We start from the raw sequence: 16356 nt of genomic DNA on the forward strand, positions 1-16356 counted from the left end.
AAGTCGTCGTTTTTCTGCGCTTGCGCTTGCGGCCTTCTGGAAACCATGAGGCCCCGCCGTACCCAAATCACCACCTTCACACAATGGAATCACCGACGATGCCAAACATGCCATGTTTTCATATTTTCAACCATCCATTTTTCTGTAACTTTCCGTTGCCTCATTTTTGCTCCTTCGACTTCCACAAAAAGAGACCGCAAAGAACCCGCTTGCTTCCCCAGGTCACATGGACCCGTACCCAGTTGCTCCTTCCCAAGCTGACCCACCGAGATCGGTCCTTGCAAACAGGCATCGTAGCGCGGCTTCCCCCGACTTCCCCGACCGCCGTCTCCGCCCAGAACCGCTGAGAAGCGCCCGCAATCCCCATTTCCATCCACACGCCTTGGAAGATCGACACCGCCAGTTTTCGTCCCCCTTCTGATAGGTCACCTTCAACCTGTTCATATTTCATCCTATCATCATCTCCTCTTGGCTCGTTCACCCTGATACCCCCTTTTGCCCATCAACATTGACAGCATCGTTACCGATCATCAGACTCCGAGCGACGACTTGGTTGAAGAAGCTTTAAAGAAGAAGCGTTGAGAGCATCCGTCCATAAAACCCCAAGTTCAAAAGCGTCGATATAGAAGCCATTGGATCCCTCCTCTTTTGTCACACAACATAACCGATACCCCTCAAGCCAAGTCCAGACACCTAAGCATCTCTGGCTTGCCCGACAATCTCCTCTTTTGTTTCAATCCTAGAGCTTCCTGTCCATAACAATCCCTTCAACCTTTCGATCTTTCGCCTCCGTAATCCTAAGAACGACCCAGCAGACACCATGGCTGTCGGAATCACCCAAACCATGGCTGCAGCCACCACCAACGTCCCGCTTTGTCTTAAGGCCACTTTCAAGGACACACCAAGCCTAAACAACTTTGATAAGCTCGTCCAAGCCTTGAAGGATGCCCTTGGGCCGTCGTCGGGTCTGACTTCGGATGACGTCGATGTCGAACACCTCACTCGCTTGATGCAAGAGTATCAGAGTGATGAGGTGGAGTGGTCGAGGTTTGCCTTTGGCGATGCGAGCCGGGGGTACACTCGCAACTTGGTTGATGAAGGGAACGGGAAGAGCAATCTTGTGAGTAACAGTCCGCTCGTAGCCACATTCCCATCTCTTCATCATGACCCGCCTCTGTATGATACGCAGGGCAATGTTCACTCGAACATCGCACTAACCGCAAACAATGAACAGCTCGTCCTAGTCTGGTCCCCAGGCAAAGGCTCCCCCATCCACGACCACGGCAACGCGCACTGCCTGATGAAGATCCTCCAGGGCAACCTCACGGAAACCCGCTATGCCTTTCCCGATTCTTCCACCTCTTCCTCCTCCTCCTCAGAATCGAAACCAATGCAAGTAATCTCGGAAAAGGTCTACCGCGAAAACCAGGTGGCCTACATGGCCGACGAGCTCGGCGTGCACCGCGTGTGGAACCAAGACCCGGACAACTTTGCCGTCTCGTTGCACCTGTACACGCCGCCCAACGTGGCCAAGGGGGGGTGTAACATCTTTAACCCGGAGACGGGCAAGAAGAGCCATGTGCCCAAGTGCGGGTACTACTCGGCTTATGGGAAAAGGTTGAATGAGTAAAGAGAGAGAGATGAGAGCTGAGACAAGGAGATGATGATACTCATCCGAGGTCGTGGTCGATGATGAGCTTGGATATATGCATGATCGATAGGTAGAAGGGGTCATATGTCGGCGGTGATGAGCTTCGTTTTTGTCGTCGAGTTGGAGTCAAGTTGGATCTGTTTCCATGTTTTGGATTTGGTTGGGCAGGGTCGGGTCGGGACATATATCTTGATGATGCTGTATCATTATAGCGAGGGGGGCGTTCGGTTCAGGGTTGATCTCTCAGGTTATGTTGTTTTCGTTCATGTCGTTAGGTAGCAATCGTACTCATGTTGTTCTTGCTTGTTGCTCCCATTGTCGCCCTGTATCTTGTGTCATTGTGGATTTCGCTTTGGGTCGTCCATGATATGTGCGAACTGCGAGGACCTCGAGAGAGCGCTGTAATTGAGAGAATGCCCAGTGTTGCAAGGTCCGTAGCACCGCAAAATAGGTTTCGTGACCGCGAAGATGGAGAAAGAAACAGAGAACCAAAACGACCTTACAGCACTGAAACAGTGGAAAGGAATGTGGAAAAGAGAAACGGGGAGGGGGAAGGGGACATTGATGTCGTCGTCGGCGTCTTGAAGAGCGGATGCTTTCTCACTTCTCAACCCTATTTGGGACTAGCGCGGATTGCACCATATTCATCCAATCGTCTTTTGTGGGTCGCGGATCAATCCCGACTCGGAGGTTCTTCTGAAAGACAGGGTTGGTCGCAGTCACGTTACGTGTCATGTGACACCCCCAGCAGCCACCATGTGAAGCAAGTCCTCTTGAGTCCTTTTCACTCGCATTCTCACCTCATATTTGGGTTGCCTCTCTAGTACCAATAACCAAACGGTTTCAAATTCTTGGAGTCCCTGATGTCCAAGTTCCAGGAACTTTACATAGCACAGTGCCGTGTCAGCTTTCGACGTGCTTTCTGTGTCTGGACATGGACAACACTCAAGAATTCTAAAAGGGTGATACTCGTCGGTTAGGTGGATGCGCTTCGCCAGACGAGTAAATTATTGTCGCCTTGTTTTATACTGGTATAAAGATCAGGAAAGATGGACCGAGTTTTCTGTCGTGAGAAACCAAGACACATAAACCCCTTCCGGCAACACGCCCTAGGAAATTAAGACAAGGCATGTCCAAAAACAGTACTAGTCATTCCTCGTTATATCAAAACTGCAACTTAATACTCGCTGTTACGCTGTGATAACCCTCCTTCATGCTATATACCCCTTGACTTCTCTGATCACCATGAGACAACCAAGCAAACACAATAACAACGCCCAAAATAGAACCGCGGACGAAACTCTACCACCACAACCAATCATCACCTGATGATAAGCACCATGCCCCCTCTATCACAAGAAACCGTCATCGGATAAGGCGACTCCACCAGCGCCACATCCAGTATAGAATCCAAATGACTCCTCAACAACCGGAAATGTTCTTGTGAGATGATCTTGGTTCTAGACGGCCGCATTTTTTGTTGTGAGCTAGACGGGTTGGCCGATGACGATGACTTACCATTAACCCCCTGCCCTGTAGTGCTGCCACCAGCAGCACCAGACCGACCCGAAGAAGACTTCCCATGCAGCCGCTCGGTATTGAGAATCATGGACGGAGTGGGATGACTAGCCGTATAACTCGGCGCCGTCTCACCAAGCTGCAAGCCCGAGTAGATCCTGCTCTGACTGACATGCGTCAAATCCCAGAATCTTAGCTTCTTGTCGCTCCCGCCCGTGACCATGAAGGCATAGCGGACGTCGCGTTCCTGCAGCGGCGGCGGCGGCTGTTCTTCGACCGTAGCTGCGTCCGTGATGCCCCAGCCGAAGACAAGGGCCCTCACCCCCCGGTCGGCGTTGCCCATGGCGTTGGGCTCGATGTTGGTCGCGAAACGCGAGAGCATCTGCCCTTGCCCCTCGGAAGGCTTGTCCTCATCGACTTGCCAGGCATCGTACCCCTTAGGACCTTCCTTGTTGCCGCCAACGCGGTAGACTTCGCGGCATGTGGCTTTTTCGATGTCCCAGACTGTGACTTCGCCTTGACCCGTTCCGCCAGATGCGCACACCCAGCGGCCTCGGCCGCGGGAGGGGTGGATGGAGAGCCGGTAGATGGAACCCTTGCCGGGCACGCCCCAGCTCTTGAGCTTCACTTTGAAGCGGAGATCCCACAGGTCCAGAACGCCGTGGGAGGTGCCCAGACACAACCAGTTTTTCTTGTTGTCGATGCAGAAACAGGTTGGTGTGCCGTGATGGACCGGATTCTCTAGCTTGAAGAGCAATGTCATGGTTCGGAGCTCCATGCCCCAGACGACTGACTTGTTGGTGGCTACAATAAGAATGGACTCGTTGTCCAGCTTGTAGTGTTCGCACCACACGCCAAACTCGCCGCCGACAAAGCGATGTTCTCTGACTGTGCGAAGACGAGTATACCGATAGCTCTCGCCCTGTAAGTAGGTCTCAACCTTGACTATGTGTACGCTGCCATCTGTGGCGCAACTGACAAAGCTATGCGTGTTCTCAATGAAGCATAGCGCACGAACTTTGGCTCCAGGGGCGTGTCGATGGGTGAGGCGAGGTTTGTGAATATTAATCTTCTCAAACCTAGCTGAGTCCCAAACCTTGACGGTCCCGTCGTCGCCACCAGTCAGGAAGAACTGGTGGTCTGGAGCAACCACGATCCGATTGATGGCCCCGACATGCTCAACGAATGACGCAATAGTCTCTCCTCTCGGTTTCCATCCGTTTTCCCTTTGCTTCCCTGGTTGGGAACTGATAATCTTGCCAGTCTTGCGGCGCCCGATGGGTGTAACCTCTGGGCCAAATTCGGCAAGATCGTGCGGGTAGTTCTCAACGTACATGGTATCCAACATCTTGAGAATATGCGGATCGTTCCCATGGTAGTCATGATTCACGCGCAGCTTAATACCGGGCGTTGGCGGCATGCTTTCAGAATCTGGGGACCTAATATGAATTCCTTGGTAATGCTGAGTGAGGGGCGCTTCAACCTCCCCAAAGGCATTGGTTTCCGTAGTACCGGTCTCAGGGCCGGATTTGGCGCTGTCCTTACGATTCATCAGGCTCATCGCGCTAGACTGGTGCTTCAAGGCCCTCCTTGTTTCGTACGGGGAATAGTGAGCAGACCCCACGTCGTCATGAGGGGAGAGCAGAGATGCACGACTCTGATGAGATACCGACTGTCTCAAAGCGTTTCTTGAGTTTTCGCCATTACTGCCTGTAGCAGGCCTGCCGTCCACGGAGATGGATGGAACCGACTTAGACTTCTGCTTATCAAGCGCGGCCCGACGCCGTTGACTGAGTGGATCACCAATAGTGAGCGACGCATCGAGGAGAGCCTCCTGGATAGTCTTAGGAGCTGTGTCATCGTCGTCTAATTGCGGAGCAGGATAGCGAATGGGTTCCTCTTCGAACATAACGGTCTGAGGTGTAATACCCAGGTTTCGCAGAGGGATGATGTCCTCGAGTTCAGACCTCTTCTCCATCTGCAGCTCTGTCGAGTCCCTCCCTTTCATCTGGACAAGACGCCATATGAATTCTCGCAGCATAATGAGTTTGATTTCGTCCGCCTGCGAAAGGCCGGCAGTCCTCAAGCGGCTCAACCACTGCTCATCCTCATCTGTTTTCGGGAGTTTCGTTACAGTGCGAGCATCCCACGACCGTTTAGGAGGCTTCCAGAAGCCGCTCTTCTCTGCTTTTGCAGCCCATTGCATAGCCAGTTCAAAGACGTTGCGCGAGAGCGGCTTTTGTAGCGAATCAAGGAGTTGTAGTTCCGACCAACCAGGAATAATATCTGGCTTCAAGAAGGGCTTCAGCTGTGGGTAAATCGAAACCTTGAGATAGGCAGAGCTCAGGAACTCGTTTCCGGCTGCGATGAAATGAGCAGCCGCTTCGCGAATCCACACGTTGGGGTGCATCGTAAAGCGCCCAACAAGGGCAACGAGGTCAACAAATGCCTCCTTGGTCAAGAGCCCTAGCCGGGTCAGCTCTGCCAGCGATTGAAGCGCCCCTTGTACCACAAACTCTTCTGGATCATCCACCGCCTGGATGATGAGGGGTAAAATGAAGCTTTCGAGGGTACTGCTTCCCATAAATGCTGATATGCCCACAACAGTGTCGAAAAACGCATACCGCAACATCCAGTCACGGTCGTTAAGGTAGGTGTTGAGATGTGCGATGATTACGTCGTTCGCCTTTGCAACGCCGAAGAAGATGCACAAATCTGGCACTGAGCTAAGAAAGGCTCTTCGAACAAAGGGATTGAGGTCTTCGATGAGCATCTTCGTATGTGTCTCAAAGAGGTCTACCAGGTCCTGGCGGGAACTGTCAAACAGCCCATCAAGAGCCGTGTTCGTCTCGTTCCCTGGTTCAAGTTCTGGATCTGAAATAGTTACTGATCCATCAGCCCGGAGCGTTGCAGCCATTGCGAGGAATCGGTACGCAGTTGTTGCCAGTTTTCCTAGACATGCTGCATACGTGGCCCTTACCACAGGGCTCGGAGCCCCCTGAGACCCCAAGAGGGCAACCTGCATCCTGGGCAAAATGTACTCTAGGAATATGTGCGAGTTAACGGGGGTGATGACTCTGACCAGATCGAGAAGCTGCGTTATGCTACGCAGCGCAGATATCACCACCCTGTCGCACTTGTCGGTCAAGAGGGTCATCAGGTACGGCAAGACTCGATCTAGCTTTGCTTCATCGGTTAGCCGTTCAGCGAACGCTAGCATGATATCACACGCCTTGATCTTTGCGGTCGCATGTGCGGTGTTACGCAAGGAAGACGCGACTAGGGTAAGGAAGATGAGTGTTCCATCATCAGTGGTAGGTTGCTTGTTCGCCGAAACATAATGTTCAGTATTGGGAATGTTGAGTCGGACTGGGAAGAGTCCTAAACCCAGCCTCGGCGACAGCATGTGATTCCCGTATCGGTCATCCCCGTTCTCATAGCCAAGGAAGTAGGAAATCTTGTCAAAGTCGTTCCAGACCCTCTCAATCCTCTGGTCTGCTTCGCCAATTCTCGAGTTTCCGGTTGAAAGGTCGGTAATCGACTGCATATACTGATGTAGAAAGTTGTAAAAGTACCCTGGAAACACCTTGTCCTTCCAAAACTCGAGATACTGCTCGGCTGAGTAGCGCTTTTGCGGATCGACCTGAATCATGTGGGCGATCATCTCGCGCAAGTCCTTATCCGGGATGCGACTTAGATGCGAAATGGATGGGTCATATTCACCCCTTCGGTATTTGTACAGCTGGCTCAGGTTGAATATGGGTGTTTCGAGGAACAGTTCGGCAATGACACATCCAGCGCTGAAGACGTCCATGGCCCACGTAATCTTCGCGTTTGGATCCGGTTCTTGACCGGGAGGAAAAAACCTCTCCGGGGCCAAATAACATGTCCTTCGGCCAGATGTATCAAAGAAGTAGGAGAAGTCGGCGGGATTGTCTTCCGGCAGCATGACGGGCTTGAAGGATGACGAAAAGTCCGAGATGTAGAGCCAGTTCCAGGACGTCACTAGCGTATTTTCCGTCTTGATGTCTCCGTGATATATCTCTTTGGCATGGCAGTCGCGCAACGCGCACAAGAGCTGGAATGCCAGCCAACGCTTCTCCATGTCCTCGAGGAATGGTCTGGTACTGAGTCGGTCGTATAGAGAGTTGTAAAAGAACTGTCGAACCAGGTAGCCGTTGGTTTCGGTCTCGATCGCTCGCTGATATGGAAGCGCGTTGGGAACGTTGGCAAGCGCATTTCTTTCTCCTGTAGTTTTCCCGCGTCAGAATTGGCCAAGATCCCATAACAGAGCTTCGGAAACCGTCACTTACGGATGATCTTCTTTTTGTACCGTACCAACGACATAGCATACGGCTTGACGAGCACTTTGACGAGCACGACTCCATCGTTGTGTCTGGCACGTATGCTCTTCATGAAGCGGGCTTGGCCGATGACCTTCTCGTAGGTCAAGTCTGCCAACTCAGGGACATCAATACCGGCTGCCCCCGCCGGAGGGGCAGTCAGTGAGAAACCCTGACCCATGGTTTCGATGTGGTGTACAGTAGAGCCAGGAAGCTCAAGCTAGCCAGCTACCTAGACGGCGAGATCGTCAAGCTGTTGCGCATCTTGGGGACAACCATCCGAGAGTAGACAGGTTCGGCGGCGTGCGCAAAAGAGAGCAGTTCGAACGTGGGAGGCTCGTCAATTATGTGTGTACGGATATGGGCTTGTGTTCGTTCTTTGGAACTTCCCTCGGTACGACAGGATGACGAACGCGCAAGGTCGTTATCGGTATGACTACAGGACGTCAAAGGGAAGGAGGTTATGCCAGCCGGAACGTTATCGGCACTTGAAGCTGGCTGTGTAGCGCTAGGTAGTGTTGTCAGCTGCCTTTTAAGCAGTGTTCTCTGTTTCTTTGGTTGAGATGGGATCGTGTGAACGTCAAACAGTAAATTGTACCATATGTAGTAACTTATGTTTGGTAAATCGGTACTGTTCAGGTGGGCAAGTAGTACCGCCATTGGATGTCACCAGTGCTGGTTACGTATGAGGGTACCGATAAGATAAGCGCGTCAGCCGCGGAGCTTGCTTCAGGGTTGGGCGCTCTTTGTCCGTTCTCCAGCGCCTTCTCCACTCTGCTTAATCGAACATGCACCCGACCCAGGTGGCCCACTTCAGCCCTATCTCTCAAGAACCTCTACTGGTACGTCCTATATGCTGACATCGAAATGCCGTGCTCCAACTGTCACCGTAACGGTCAATCCTGTATTATCTATCATTCGAAATCAAACTAGTGTCGCGAGTGTATCAGCCGCTAGGCTTATTGCGATGCCGTGGACATTACTACGCGGCGTAGGTGTGATTTACTGTTTTGGGGTCTGGCTGTGCTGACTTGGTGAACTTCGGTCCCCAATTCCATGAATAAGCCTGGACGTCTGGAGGATGAAGAATATACCGATGCAAGAGATCATTGAGGTTCAGTCTCGTCTTTTACGTATTTGTGAGCAGAAGCGTCTTCTGGAGAAGAGACAGAAGGAGCTCCACGATCGTAGTATGGTGGAGCATGAGAAGGAGACGCTGGAACTAGAAGTTCAGAGGGTCGCCAACAACCTCCCTAATGACGAAGAGCATTGAAACGTTGAGTACGATGATATGATAATGGGATTGGAAGGTCATTCGTTTCCTACTGATGTAAAAGCTTAACGAGTTTAACGGGCTACATACCGACATTCGAACTCAATTCAGCAAACGCGTAGTTGAACGAAAATAGGATGCTCTGTGACTATTTCGATGCTTCGTCTAAAAGGTCATAACGTCTGCTAGTGATATCTCGTCCAGCCGGACAAATACTCCTCTTTGAGATTCCCCAACCATTCAGTATGATGACCTCCACTCTAGACAAATACACATCCTCCTCCACAAACTGGGGTATATAGAAATTAAAGGAGAAAAAAAGAAAACAGAGAGTTGATGCAATACGTAGAGGTGTAGTCGTTGTTCGGCAGACTCTCACTTTCGGCGTTCGTTCATCCAACCAACCAGATAGCCGGAGGCAAGCGGATGACATCTCGAATGTAATGTGTCATTATGAATCGAGTAGTGGTAACATGTGAACAAGGGTCGAACGTGAGCGGAGAAAGTAAGAGCCTGTGGGTATCCGGAGTAGAACTGCAATAAAGCATACCGTGATACCAAGTCCGTACCCAATTGCACATAGTAGAATACTGGTCGTCGTCTGGACAGTTATTCAAGAGGTCCGTGGCCTCGTAAACTCAAGTTCCTCTCATGAGTCGGTTCGTTACTATAATTGGTGCTGAGCACTCTCTCCGGTTTCGGTTGAACCATCTCCCTCGATTGTTCGTCGCCAATGCTCGGGAAGGCAGACGCATACCAGCGGGAATGCCTTGATTTCACCACTCACAGGAGGCGACACATCCCGCATCTTTCCAGACGTGTTGGAGACTCCACTGTCTCTCTGGGCTTGGCGGCGACTCTCCCATTCCTCAGCAGTCTCATCTACCATGACGCCAGTTGCCCATCCATCGTCCCAAATACCAACAACCTTGAGCATGTCACCACGTTCAAGGGCGAACTCATCAGCAGCCCGTGGCTGGTATGCCCAGAGTGTCGCAACCTTGTCGCCTGGATGGATCTCGTCCTGAGAATAGTAATCTTTGAAGAAGGGCAGCTGTTCGCTTTGTTGGCTGGCCACACCTCCCTGGGGTGATGACATTTGCGAGACACCGTCTTCTCCCGCAAGAACTGAGCCACTCGACAGTGAGCCACTTCTCTTCATCGTCGGCGGCGGTCGCAGAATGCCAATACCTCGGTCAGATATCGGGCTGTCGCGGTATCCGTCGGAAGATGAGTAATCGTCGCCTCTCCTTTTGCTAGTTCTACCAACAGCGTAGGCGGCTGCCATCTTCTCGCCAGATCCAGAGCTGAAGCCTCGATGAGAGCGCGAGCGCGGGGAAGGGGCATCGCCCTCGAGGGCCGACATCCGTGCTATCCTTCCACCTGGTGGCCCTGCAAATCCATGGTTCAGCCCGTCATTCTGCGTCATTTGTGCTGTTGATGGTCCTTTCCTAGCAGGCGTCGGCTGGTTCAGAATGCTGCCGTCCTGGCTGCCATGTTTCCTCCTCCTCCTCAAGAAGATGCAGGCCAAGATCAGCAGTGCCAACAGAGCCAGGCCCACCACCGCACCCACAACAATTCCAGCAATCGCGCCGCCGGAGAGCCCCTTTTTGCTGCCATGATCTGTTACTGGTTCGCTGGTCGAAGTAGCGCTTGGAACGGGGTCCAAAGTTATTGACGGGGAAGTCGAAGGGAGAATGACATTGGCACATCTGGCCTCGGCATCGGAGTTGTAGCAACAGGTATCCGTCGCGTTCGGTCCACCAGATTTGCAATAACCACACATGCCCAAGAGGCTCTCTCCGAATCCGCAATTGTCGGGCTCATTCGCAATCCCCGAGATACACTCGCCACCAGATAAGGAGTCTGCCGGCAGGGCACACGTAGTAAAGTCGGCTCGAACCTGATCTAAGTAGCTGTCGTTTGGATTTTCGCAACGATCGCTGTCAACGACGATGTTAGCTTCGCTGATCGCGTATTGCGCCTGTGGGAGAAGTCAGCAAAGATCGCCTAATGAGTGTCTCTCGGTTACTGACACAGGTATCAGCGCAAATTGGTCGGGAATTTGCTGCTGAAAGGTTGCATTTGGTGACGGAATTCTGAATGACGCCGTTACATAGTACGGTAGTCGCGAATCGCGCATAGAGCTCTGTCGTATTAGTGAGCTTAATCCCCCCGCAACCGAAAAGATTTTGGAATCTGAGACGATGTTAATACGGAGTCATGGGTATTTTCAAGAGCATGCTAGCGTACTTGAGTTGAACGTAGTTCGTCTGTACATAAGACTTTAGCTGTTCGTCAAACGTTGTGGTGTCTTTGACGTCCTTCAAGAACGGACTAGCAAGTAAAATAGGTCAGTTTCGGACAGTTCGCCAGTTTCACGATCGTAATGACAGCAGTATCAACGTACTATAGTTTCACCAGGTCCTCATCTGTTGATATCGAAGACACTTGAAAGGCAGAGCACGCCGTGGAGCCCTTGAGTGGCACGCATTGGGCCATGGCTGTCGGAGTTGTTGACAAGAAGGTGAGAAGAAGTGTTTTTGTGCTGCTTTGCCTACGAGAGACCTTTCTCTTAACGGAAATGCGATTGATTCTTTTGGTGATGTTTGTTGGTGGTAACTTTTGGCGTTGGGCTCCTCCCTTTGCGGCGCCGACAGCCAACACCTGTTTGCTGGCGTGATCGAGGTTGTTGTCGTCCAATCGCGGCCCGGGGATGCTCAATTCCAACCTCCTAACGTCATGTTCTTCCCCAAGGTGTATCATGGCTCATAATCGAAGATCGAAATCAGAAATGAATGACGGTGGGCCCAAAGCTGGGAATATCTGCTGGAGTGAGTGATACTGCTCGAACTAGATCCCTAACCAAAAAGACCCTTGGCGTCAAGATATGGTCGGCGACGGCCCGTAACCGAGCTGCGGGCTAGCGTGGGGAAAGTAATCGCAACGATTACTGACGTCCAAGTGGTTGTTGTTGTTGAGATGGCGTATGTTGTGAGGTTAACTCGAACTGTCAGACTAGGATAGATGCCACGGCGTAGGTAGAGATCGGATGGTAGCTGGTACTTTGCGAAAGAGTGGCAGACCGGTAGTGCCTTGCTTTTTAGGAAGGCACAAGTCGGTCGGAAGGGATCGTTGTCGTTGCGGTGGTGTTGTTGTCGCACACTGGTACACAGCGCCGGCTGCAATGTCTATTGGGCCCTCTTTGTCGGCAAGGCAGGGCCGCTTGTACTTGGGTAACCTGGGGTGCAGCTGAGTGTTTGGAGTTGAGGCCGGGTGGTCGGTCTGGAGTGGTGAGGTGCCGTCGGGGTGCCTGAGAAGGGTTGGATCGTTGGATGTTGCGGAAGGTGTGGGTGCCTTCAAAGTCGGGTGGTTGGATGAGGTGCAATGCGCCGGCTGCTCCAGTGGCATGCAAGCTTGATAAGGCAAGGCACACCCGTCTCAACAGAAGGGAGAAAAATCAGACACAGGGAGAGTGCAGCACCAGGCGCAGGAACAAGCCGCGCAGATGGTAAAAATGATGGATAAAAAAATGATGGCGCGACCGCGACTGATACTCGATGATGGAGGCGGGCGGTGGCCTAGAGGAAAAAGATGATGAAAGGCCGATTACCGACCCGACCAAGGTCTTCTAGACAGCGCGACCAATTGGACGCGACCGCGATCACAACCTCGAGTTGACGATGGCGGTCCAAGACGATGATGGTCTGTGGAGAGAACCGAGCAAGTCACGACGATTCCCGGATCGAGAACCGTGTGAAGGGAGGGGGAGGAATTGGAGAGTTGAATTGATGGACAGAATCCAGAACTCAATCCGTCACTTCCACTGCCACTGATGAATCGAGAGAATTGTTCCTGCCCTGACATTGGGACTTTGACCCTGACTTGGGACACGCCAGACTGGTGGCTGTCCGCGGATTGGTGAGCGCAACGGTCCAATCTCGCTTGACGATTGCAGGCTCGAAGGTACTGTGTACACCTTTCCTTTTCAGGTTAGCCAGCCGTAGCGCTTTGGGTTTTGATGTCCCTGTCAGAGGGCAGTTTCCGAAACTCCTTCCTTGCAACATCTGCAAAGCTCAGGAACAGCTTTGAGACAAGGCAGGAGCTTTGAAGAATCAATCGGTAAAAATAACGGAAGGCGCCGTACACGAAAACGATAACAGAGATGCGCGACAACTTACCGATTGATAAATGCGATAAGTTTGTCCTTCGGTACTTTGTGTTCTTCGAGTGCCTGTGCGCCACCACCTCACTGACACAAGCAGCTTATCATCTGAAGTCTTTGCCGTAGTTGCCGACTATCAAATATCCCAGCGGCTTTCTAATTTCAACTTCAACAACTTTTTTGGCCACCTTCATTTTTGGGGGATATGAAAAGATGTAAGCATGTCGGCCAACGGTCTCGACAGAGAACAAGACATCATTCCCTTTATATGTATAAGGCCATAGCACATATCATCATCAACATTGGGCCCAGAACCTGGAGTCCAGAGCACGTGTCGGTTATCGGGCTTCTCCAAATCCCGTCCCAAAAATGAAACGAACGATAGCCGCGCCAACTTGAATGGAACCCCTGTCCTACAAGAGTGGGGTTTCGTCTTCATTTTCCCCGGATTTCGGGTGCCGAGCGAACGTGGTCTTTGGTCCAGGGGCACTCTTGCTGTGGTGAAGAGTCTCGAACTTGGACACCCTTTCGTTTGATCACCATCCGTCTGCACCCATGAATGATGTTCAAAAACCGCCCCCGATCCGATATTAACGTTGCCTTGACATTTGGAAGGCCTCCAGAAGTGGAAGTTTGTACACTGGATCCGTCCATAACCGCACGATTGGTGTACGGTACCAACCGAACGAGAAAGCTTTCGACTTCCGAGTACCGAACCGTGCCTCTGGATACCGTCTGAACCTCCTATTTGACAGTGTACTTATACAAAATCATATATACATCGCCAGTCGCCATATGAAACAACAAATATTCAGGCATTCAAGCGCCAAGTGGCATCTATGGACTTCCCTACCTGCCCCTGAGTTGCGTACGTCTGAAAGAATGGCTAACACAGATAAAGACTTCAGACCAGAACAATGTAAACCGAAGTTTTGCATATGAGATGGCATAATCTTGGTCGTCGGTTGCTTGATATGAGCCGGGAAAGATTGCCAAACAACTGCGGTTCATCCGGACACCCAATTACCTCGCCTTGCTTGCCAGAATCTTAAGGTTATACACCCATCTCTTGTTTACCCAGAGCCCCAACATTATCAGAAAATTACCAGTCACCGCAAATGAAATTCAACGAGTGAATAGGTATACGCTGGTGAGATGACAGATCCTGACATATACAAAACAAGCTGACGCCATGTCTTCCCAATACCAACAAGAAATCCAACCAGGAGATGCCCAGCTGTGAACCTTTTTGTACCTCTCCCCTGAACCTTCCACAACCAGTAACCCGTAGGTAGCAGAAGCGAGGATACCAACTCCATTATACTTCCTCCTCATCGTCACCATACAGCTCGCGCTACATTATGCGAAGCGAGTTAGTCAGTAATCGCACAAAAGAGAAGGGAAACATGACACGAAAAGAGAGACGAAGACTAGGGAAGAAGACATACCATAGCCCTAGCCATCCACTCCATATCAGGATCTCCGCCAGTTGCCACAGTAGCAGCAATACTCTCATGCATCTCACTAAATGGCAACTCCGGTAGTGAGACATCTCCCCCATATAGTGAAGAGCCACCACTCTTCCGGCTCTTCGACAACAAGGACCAATGTGATCCCCTCCTGCTGCTACCAGCCGGCTCATAGATATGCGGCAAGTCAGCTGATGTAAAGGCTTCCGCTGTCCCCGCCCATGTCCCCACCCCCGTCCCCGTCGCCATGGCCGGGGCGGAATCCAGAATCGGATCCCGAACCCCACGAGAGACTCTCTTCTTCCCCGTGTCATCACTAGACCTAGTAGTAGCAACACCACCTCCGTTAACAGGCATACTATTCCGCGCCCCTATTCCTGCTGCTCCCACGTTCGCCCCTGCCAACACCCCATACTCGGACATGGAATAATGACCCGGCGCCGAGCTGCCATCAGGTATGTGGAACCTCCTGTCGAATCTCGACAGCAGATACGTGATCACGACCACCAGCTCGATCCCAAAGTTGAAGCAGTAAAACGCCGCCTTCGTCTGCGGCCACGCCGGGTTATTTAGCGGGCGAACGACGAAATTCGTCGCGGCGCGGAAGATGCCGCCCGTGGCCAGCAGCACCGAAGTGAACGTGAGCAAGCCGAATTTCGTCCGGAAGTGTCCCACGCCAAACCTATCGATGGGCGTCCTCCTCGGCACCGACGCCGCGGCCAACACAAGCGGGATAGGCAGGAAGGCTATAACGGCTAGGTAAACGCCGCAAAAGAGCTGGATCCCCTTATCAACCCGATGCGTTTTTCTATTAAGCGTGAAGAAACTCTGGATGGTGACCGTGATGACCATGACCAGCACCGCAACGATGCTCGCAAAGAGACCCCTGAACAAGCGGGTGACACCGGGAGACCAGCCGAAAAATCGATGGTAGGCGCGGATCATGCGCTGCGCGAAGACGAGGTTGGTGATGAACAGCAGCAGAACGCCCGCCGCGACGAAGATCTGCGAGGCGATGGCCAGGTTCTCGTCGTCCGGGTGGAGCGCCCAGGCTATTCGGGTTGCGCAGGCGACGACGCGGGCCATGCAGAAGCCAAACAGCAAACCGGAGAAGAGGAATTTGAAGCCGATGCGGCGGTTGATTTGATAGATGGTCATGTTCATGGCGGCTAGGGTTAGGAAGACGACCAGGAGGACGGAACATATGGGCACGTCGATGGAGCGCGTGGGTTTGCCGCCTAGTTGGGCTTGGTGGGGGAGGTAGGGCGGTCCGTCTGGTTCGGGCTGGAGTTGATCATGACGGTTAGTGAGGGTTTGATAGGAAGTGAAGGGAAGTTAAGTGATAACGAGGTGGTCGGATGGCCAGCATAGAACCTATAACCTCCATTATGGATATATGAGGATATATTGATTTCACATACAGGTGGTGCTTTATTTCCTCCCGTCCCTCCGGAACTGCTTGTTGACGCGCTGGACATCCTCTTTGTTCACCAGTCGCTAGGGAACGTCGATGAAAGATTAAACGCGAGAGGATAAAAGAAGTGTCCATTGAGTCTCCTATTGTAAGGGTAACTGGCCGTTGAGTGACCGCATAGCGAGTTCGTTGACTCTACTACCTCCTCAACCCGAACAGAGAGCGACAGATCGCTCGCTCGATTTGCCTTTTGTGTGGTTCAACACATACGGACACTCGATGATGACACTCCGTTGACCTGGTATTCTTGGGAGTCTAACAGAGGCTCAGCAAAGATCTGCTGTTGGAGGCCAAGCCCGCCACCAATAAGCACAGCTCAGTGGCAGCACGCTGGCTATGCAGACGCAGGAGGTGCTTCGGCATGACGCCTCGAAACTGGTGACGGCTGGAATGGAAAAGTGAAGACGGCCCTGCGGTGGTTGGAAACGGCGTCCACTCAGGGCAAATTCGCTGAGAGGAACAA

The 16356-nt window shown here is 52.1% G+C and overlaps 4 protein-coding genes across 4 annotated transcripts; 1 reads left to right on the plus strand and 3 right to left on the minus strand.

Moving 5' to 3' along the window:
* Positions 1–51: 51 nt before the first annotated feature.
* Positions 52–1950, plus strand: SMAC4_04752 (uncharacterized protein). Its single transcript, XM_003346531.2, has 2 exons — positions 52–1120; positions 1235–1950. The coding sequence occupies exons 1-2, from the start codon at positions 821–823 to the stop codon at positions 1628–1630; spliced, it is 696 nt and encodes a 231-aa protein (XP_003346579.1). The 5' UTR covers positions 52–820; the 3' UTR covers positions 1631–1950.
* A 641-nt stretch (positions 1951–2591) lies between these two features.
* SMAC4_04753 (uncharacterized protein) lies at positions 2592–8217 on the minus strand. The gene is made up of 2 exons (XM_024655678.2): positions 7483–8217; positions 2592–7417 (listed from the first exon to the last, which is right to left on the minus strand). The coding sequence occupies exons 1-2, from the start codon at positions 7691–7693 to the stop codon at positions 2973–2975; spliced, it is 4656 nt and encodes a 1551-aa protein (XP_024511527.1). The 5' UTR covers positions 7694–8217; the 3' UTR covers positions 2592–2972.
* A 766-nt stretch (positions 8218–8983) lies between these two features.
* Positions 8984–12558, minus strand: SMAC4_04754 (uncharacterized protein). Its single transcript, XM_003346533.2, has 4 exons — positions 11196–12558; positions 11039–11122; positions 10822–10984; positions 8984–10769 (listed from the first exon to the last, which is right to left on the minus strand). The coding sequence occupies exons 1-4, from the start codon at positions 11549–11551 to the stop codon at positions 9453–9455; spliced, it is 1920 nt and encodes a 639-aa protein (XP_003346581.1). The 5' UTR covers positions 11552–12558; the 3' UTR covers positions 8984–9452.
* A 569-nt stretch (positions 12559–13127) lies between these two features.
* On the minus strand, positions 13128–15897 carry SMAC4_04755 (uncharacterized protein; the record flags this gene model as incomplete). The annotated part of the gene is made up of 3 exons (XM_003346534.2): positions 13128–14304; positions 14399–15703; positions 15841–15897. The coding sequence occupies 3 exons, from the start codon at positions 15895–15897 to the stop codon at positions 14269–14271; spliced, it is 1398 nt and encodes a 465-aa protein (XP_003346582.1). The 3' UTR covers positions 13128–14268.
* Positions 15898–16356: the final 459 nt, after the last annotated feature.

This window comes from Sordaria macrospora, chromosome 3, assembly GCF_033870435.1.
Source record: "Sordaria macrospora chromosome 3, complete sequence".
NCBI classification, from domain to species: domain Eukaryota; kingdom Fungi; phylum Ascomycota; class Sordariomycetes; order Sordariales; family Sordariaceae; genus Sordaria; species Sordaria macrospora.